The sequence below is a fragment of the Galeopterus variegatus genome, unplaced genomic scaffold (genome assembly GCF_000696425.1).
Source record: "Galeopterus variegatus unplaced genomic scaffold, G_variegatus-3.0.2 Scaffold2522, whole genome shotgun sequence".
NCBI lineage: Eukaryota > Metazoa > Chordata > Mammalia > Dermoptera > Cynocephalidae > Galeopterus > Galeopterus variegatus.
The window spans coordinates 1,031-7,276 of NW_007728633.1; the positions used below are offsets into that span (position 1 = coordinate 1,031).

The 6,246-nt window shown below is 43.0% G+C and overlaps 1 protein-coding gene across 1 annotated transcript in view; it reads left to right on the top strand.

Annotated features, from left to right (window-relative positions):
* Positions 1-414: 414 nt before the first annotated feature.
* LOC103598160 (aldehyde oxidase 4-like) overlaps positions 415-6,246 on the top strand; it is a gene marked incomplete at its 5' end in the record, with an annotated part of 15,543 nt that continues 9,711 nt past the window's right edge. The window contains 2 exons of the mRNA XM_008582122.1: positions 415-510; positions 1,615-1,743. Coding sequence (XP_008580344.1) covers positions 415-510; positions 1,615-1,743 — 225 coding nt within the window. The remainder of the gene's footprint in view (positions 511-1,614; positions 1,744-6,246) is intronic.

Genomic DNA, 6,246 nt, shown 5'->3' on the forward strand with positions numbered 1-6,246 from the left:
TCTCAAGTTTCTTCCAGCTCCTCTAGTATCCAAGAGAGGTTGAACCTGGAAATTTACTCATCCAGGCTCCATGTTAATTTCACATCCAGGGAGGGAAGAATATTAAAATGTTGTACAGGTTGGGGCTTCGGAGAGCCAGCTCCCAAGGCCTCCACACAGGGCCTGCAGTAGGCAGAAGCCCGGTGGGAGGAGAGATGAACACACTTACACATCTGCATTAATGGTTTTCAAGTCTGGGGTTCTTGCAAGGGGCTATCTGTAGCCACCAATAATAGCTTTCTTCTCCAGAATAAAAAATGAGAGATTGGCTCAATGAAACAAAACCGTTCATCCAGCAACCTTGGCTAAACTCATGGCAACATTTGGCTGCATCAGTTTCCAAATTGGCATCACAATTATTTCATTTCCCCCCAGGCGGCCGCATTGGTCCACATCTACCTAGATGGTTCTGTCTTGGTGACTCATGGTGGCTGTGAACTGGGACAAGGCCTGAACACCAAAATGATTCAGGTGAGATTAGTGTCCATCTTCTCTACAGTAGAAGAGTATAGCACCTTACAGTCAACTGAACAGTTTTTTGCTTGTTGAGCAGGAAAAATACCATTGTACTAAATGCACAGTCAATTGTAAGACTCATCCTGATTTCAGGAATGCAAAAATGCAGGGGGGTGAAGGAAGTGGAAGTTAAAACTGAGCAAATATGTTTTATTATTCCTCCTTCATACAAAAGAACCAAGTCCATAGGTCTTCTAAAAAATGTGACTACAGTTTTCAAGGACGAAATACTTTTAAGATTTATGGCAACCACTCAAAGCAATACTGTGTTCATTCAAATCCTTACTTAGAAATGAATGTGTTTAATAGGATGAAAAATTATGCTCTTTAGAATTTACAATCTATTTAGGAACTGCACATGACTGGCCATTATGTATGATAATTCAAAGAAGTGTTTCTAATACTGTTAAAAGAGTAAGAGATTATTGCAATAGGAAAAATTTCCCTTTTTTAATGTGAAATAGGAATTTGTTGAGTATGACATTTGAATCAAAAATATGCAGGAAACAATGCTTCTCTCCCAATGAAAGATAGAAGATACTTTCTTTAAGGAAATAATATTATTTAACAGTGTACGTGGAACTAGAAAATCACAAAAACCCAGAGGGCCTTCTTTGAACATATCTTGCTTCTTTACAACAAAACCCTTATGCCTGCAAAAGAAGGAAATATGATCTGATAAATTGTCTGTAAACTACAAGGAGAAGATGAAGGTAAACAGAAAGACCAGGGCCTCAATCTTTCCTGAATGCATCCTGCTAAACTAGATGTCCCGGCATGACCAAACTGCCACATGGCTTCTATGAAGACTTAAAAGAAAGCACAAAAAGGTTCTTTGGTTGGCCACATGTCTCCTAAAAGGAGTATATCTTTTACAGTGCCATTTTATATCTTCAAGTGCATCAATCTACATGCAAAACCCAAGATGCTAGCTCAGATATTTGTCTCTGTAGAATAGCCAGGTTTTACAGTCAGTTTTAAAAAGAATGAAGGTTTTTAATTTGGGGGAGGGGCTTAAAGTCAACAAAATACATACTATTTTTCTTCTGCTTCTGGCAGGTGGCTAGCCGAGAACTGAACATCCCCCAGTCGTATGTGCACCTGTCTGAAACAAGCACAATCACGGTGCCCAATGCTGTCTTCACGGCGGGGTCGATGGGGACAGACATCAACGGAAAGGCCGTGCAGGTGACTTTTCTTTCATTTCTCAATCACCCAGTGACGGTGTTGGAAGGGACTTTGTCCTACCCCTCTTTTTATGGACGATGAAACGGAGGCCCAGGGAAGTCAAGTTCTATGTCATTCGGCTAAATGCTGGCAGAGGCCAGGCTCCCATTTGCTGCTCCCAAGTCAAGTTTTCTGAGGCTCCCATTTGCTGCTCCTTTTGCTGCACTGGGCTGTTTTTCATAATTAATGTTCTGTTGCATGTGAAAATCTGCACCATCAGTGACCTCCGTTTGTCTCAGATGAAAGAATCTCTCCCTTCTCTCCCCCCAGCACGCCGGAGCAAAGCAGGGTAATCCCATCCTGTTCCATGAAGGGCTTGAGACAGTCAATTCATCTCTTTAAGAATTTGTCTTCTCTTCTGTAACACTGGGGATACAAATACCACCCGCCTCATAGAATCATCGGGCGGATGACAGAGATCGTGCAAAAAAGCCACCACACCTCCCTCCCAACTCCCCCCCCCGCAACCTCTAGAAAATGACAGTTGGCTGTTAGTTTCCCACAGAGACCATCTCCACAAAATGACAGACACCTGGATGAAAAAAGAAAGTTCTTTGTAAATGTGCCTATATATAATGTGAACCATGGCTTCCTGTAGTACCCTTCTTGGGATAGTGAACCCATGAAATGCTCAGTGGGAAAAAAAAAAAAAAGGATCCTATAGTCAACAAACTTGGAAAATGTTGCATATACACTACAGCCACTCATAGAGGCTTACAGGGCATATTAGCATGTTAAAGGCTCTGACAAGTCCTGCAGTAAGGAAATCTATTTAACTTTGTTTCACTCTGTTTTCCCCAAGCTGATTTAACCATGAAAACATTTTAATTAATACAACCCCTCTTAACATTCTATGGAAACAGAGCCCAGGAAAAATGCTCTGTGAAATTCTAGTCTTGTTAAAACCTGTAGATGACTGAGTCCATTTTTTTACATTTCATCCAGATGTTAATTGCCTTGCAAAGAGACACCGCATACACAGCTAGACATAGTCTCAGGCACTGGTAAGTCAGGGACCCCCCAAAAATGAGAAAATAAGAAGTTTTGGAAAGATTTTCATATTTTTAGGATGATTTTTGATGAAGAGACATCATAAGAAAAGTTGTAAATTCATGTGACTTCACACTTGTTTTATTGATTCAACATTGATTTTACAAACATTTACCACGACCTACTATGTGCCAGACCCTGTTTTAAGCACGAGGAGTGTGGCAATAAATGAAACAGGACAAAATCTGAAGAGCCTAATCACACAGAGTTCACATTCAGGTAGACAATAAATAAATATGTGAAACCATTACTTTGAAAGAGCAGGACTCCAGCAGATGTGGCAGGAAACATCTTTATTCTTTCCCCCACTGGCGCTTTAAGTTCCCTGTGTAGGCTTCTTCTCCCTTCCCCCTGAGTAAAATCTACCTATAATTTTCTAATTATTTTACGATATCTAAAAGTCCATTGATCACTTTTAGTCACAGGAACCATCTCATTTTAATAATTAAATTATCTAGTTCAATATTCTAACATGTACTTCAGATTGCAGTGTCCCTGCTACTTCCCAGCTGGCCTGCAGAGAGAAAGGGAGATATTGGCTTCTCCCCATGTCCCTCCCTGTACTTTCTCCCCCTTCCCTCTGGCTTCCTAGCATATATTTCAGACCCTCTTCCTAGCCTACATTTCAGAGTCAGAGGAAAGAAGGGTATAGAGGTAAGAGGCAGAAAAGATCTCACTTGGCTGGCATCAGTGTGATCTGGCCATATTACATCTGACTCCTCCCTGCATGGTTGTCCTTGTGAGCTCCTTAGAGAGTCCCTTCTGGGCATCTTTGACATGGGCAGCGCCTCTCCTGAGGCTTTAGCCACTTGTGACCTGCCCCAGCTCCACTCCAGGCTCCAGGCCAGCTCCAGACTCATTCTCCTGAGGCACCCCACCTCTTGCAGGAAGCCTTCTAGGTGGGTCCTTTCCAAATCTAGGAATTAGAGATTGGAGGTTACCAGGAGCTGGGGGGAGTGGCAAATACGGAGTTATTGCTTAATGGTTATAGAGTTTCTGTTTGGTATGATGAAAAATATTGGAAATAGAAGAAACATCAGGGTTTCTGGTCAAGATGGTGGAATAGATGGTCCCCAGTGTCACTCTCTCCCACAAATCAACCAATTTACAACTATAAAAATTCAACAACAGCCAAGCTGGGGCTGCTAGAGCTCAGGGAAAGAGGAGGAGAGACCTATGGAGTTCATGAAGGCGGGAGAAGCCTCAATGAAAGAAAGAAAAAACTGCTCAGAGCGTTTTGGGCCATGGCCACTTTAAGGCTGGAGCTGCTGAGCACACGGAGCAGGAGCCAGCAAAAGCCACAGCTGTGTCCTTTGGATGGAGTTGCTTAAAGGCAGCAGGGGAGAAGGGGGCCTTGGTGGCCCTCAGGACAGCAAGACCACACTAATAGGGTTCCTGTGGACCCAAGCACGAGCGAGGAGACAGAACAACTGAAAAACTGGAGCCATTCAGAGCTGGTGAGTCATCGCAAGGGACTGGCACAGAGCCCGTCCCATGAGAAGTGTTTGCAGCATGTGCAGTGGGGGAGACAGGCCCACCGGGAGAACACAGGGACACAGCAAGGACAGCTGATCCACCCCCCCAAGTCAACACAGGATCACTCAGAGGAGAATGGTTGGGAATGCAGAATTGCATGGGGTGCAGTTTGATGAAAAGACTCAGGTCCAGAACAGAGTTTCTATACAACCCAGGTGCACCAGGTCTCTGGAGAGCCGGAAGTACCTATAAGGCCAACCATTAAACCTGAGCTGCACAAAAAGCCTTCCCTAGGGAAACAGCAGCAAAGCAGCAATTTAGTTCAACAACACAGCTCAAGTACTGGTTCCCACAGGAATTTCCCCCATTTTAGAAGTAAGCAGAGAACAAAAAATTAGTTCTGGCCCAGGCACACCACCAGTGTCTCGGGGACCACCAGGGGATCCAAGGCATGGAACTGAACACTGGAGCCCCCACCCACAACCAGGCACACCCCCAGTGCCAAGGAGCATGCCAAAAACATCACTTCCATGTGGGTGGCCCAACACAGCCACCACAGTAACCACAGCTGCCATGAAAGTGGCTAGACATCACAACCAGCATGCACATGGTCTGCCAGCCACTGGAGTGCACTGACACAAGAAGAGTCACCAGCAGAGACCAAAGAAAAGAAGAGGATGTCTCTCTCCACAAAGCCCATCCCAGAGTGACAGAAGAAGCATCCGCTCTATGATAATATTGGGAGACCTGAACACACCTCTCAGCATTGGACAAATCATCTAGGCAACAAATCAACAGAGTAACCATTACTCTTTCAGAGGGAGAGAAGAAATCTAAGGCTATCAGTGGAGGGACAGGGGAGGGTGAGGGGAATAGGAAGAGATTGGACAAGGGGCATAAATGATCAGTACAACTTGTAACAATATATATGCTAGTAATATTGATTTCATCAACATATGTCAACATTGAACCCCCAAAATATGTATAATCAATTATGATTCAATCAAAAAAAAAAAAAAGGATAAGAAAAGAAACATCAGAAATGAAGGAGGGAGACTGGAAGCCGGAAGTAGGAGGCTCACTTTATAATCTTTTATATTTTTTGAATTTTCATCCTGTCATTTACTACCTAATCAAATAAATTTTAAAAATTAGTGATGTTATAGAATAATTACTCAGTGATGTGAGTAAATTCTTACAAATAAAAATTGGAATTTGCAAAACAAAAAAACAAAACAAAACAAAAATATTGGAAATAGTAGTGATGGTTGCACCAAAAAAATGCACTTAAGAATAAGATTGCAGTTTTTTTTTTTTAGTGGCTAGCCAGTACAGGGATGCGAACCCTTGACCTTGGTGTATTACTAGCATCTTGCTCTCCCAAGTGAGACAGCCCTGAGACTATTTTTAAAATATGTAAAGTTCAACTTACAACATGAAAACTTCTTTCAGAACTATGTAAACATAGCCAGGCCACCCTTAAAACAAAGTAAAATTCTTCATCTGGAGTCCAAAAATGTAGGGAAACTCTAAATGGAGCAGAAGCCTGGCTTCCATCATCCAGCTTGGGCAGAAATGTGTGCAGCAGATTCAGAGCATGCTCCTAGAAGGAAAGGGGTGACAATCTGTCGTTTGATTGCCCTTCAGACCTTCTGCAGCTCTTCAGTGGGCTTCCATTGTGGGTTGCCTATGAAAAGCTTTCAAGGTTCTCTCAGACTCACAGCTTTCCAAGGCTCCAGATTCTTTTTCAGTCAACGATCACATCAGATTTTCGAAAGAAACATATAGCAAAGGCTGGGGCTCTGTGGCTGTAAAGACAACGATGGCTCTAGCCCTGGTGTAGACTGTCCATCAGCTGGATGAGAGGGAGGAAGATGAAGTTGTTCATTTTAGAACCCCAGAATTCATTTTTCAGTACCAAGTCTTTTATATGGGAGT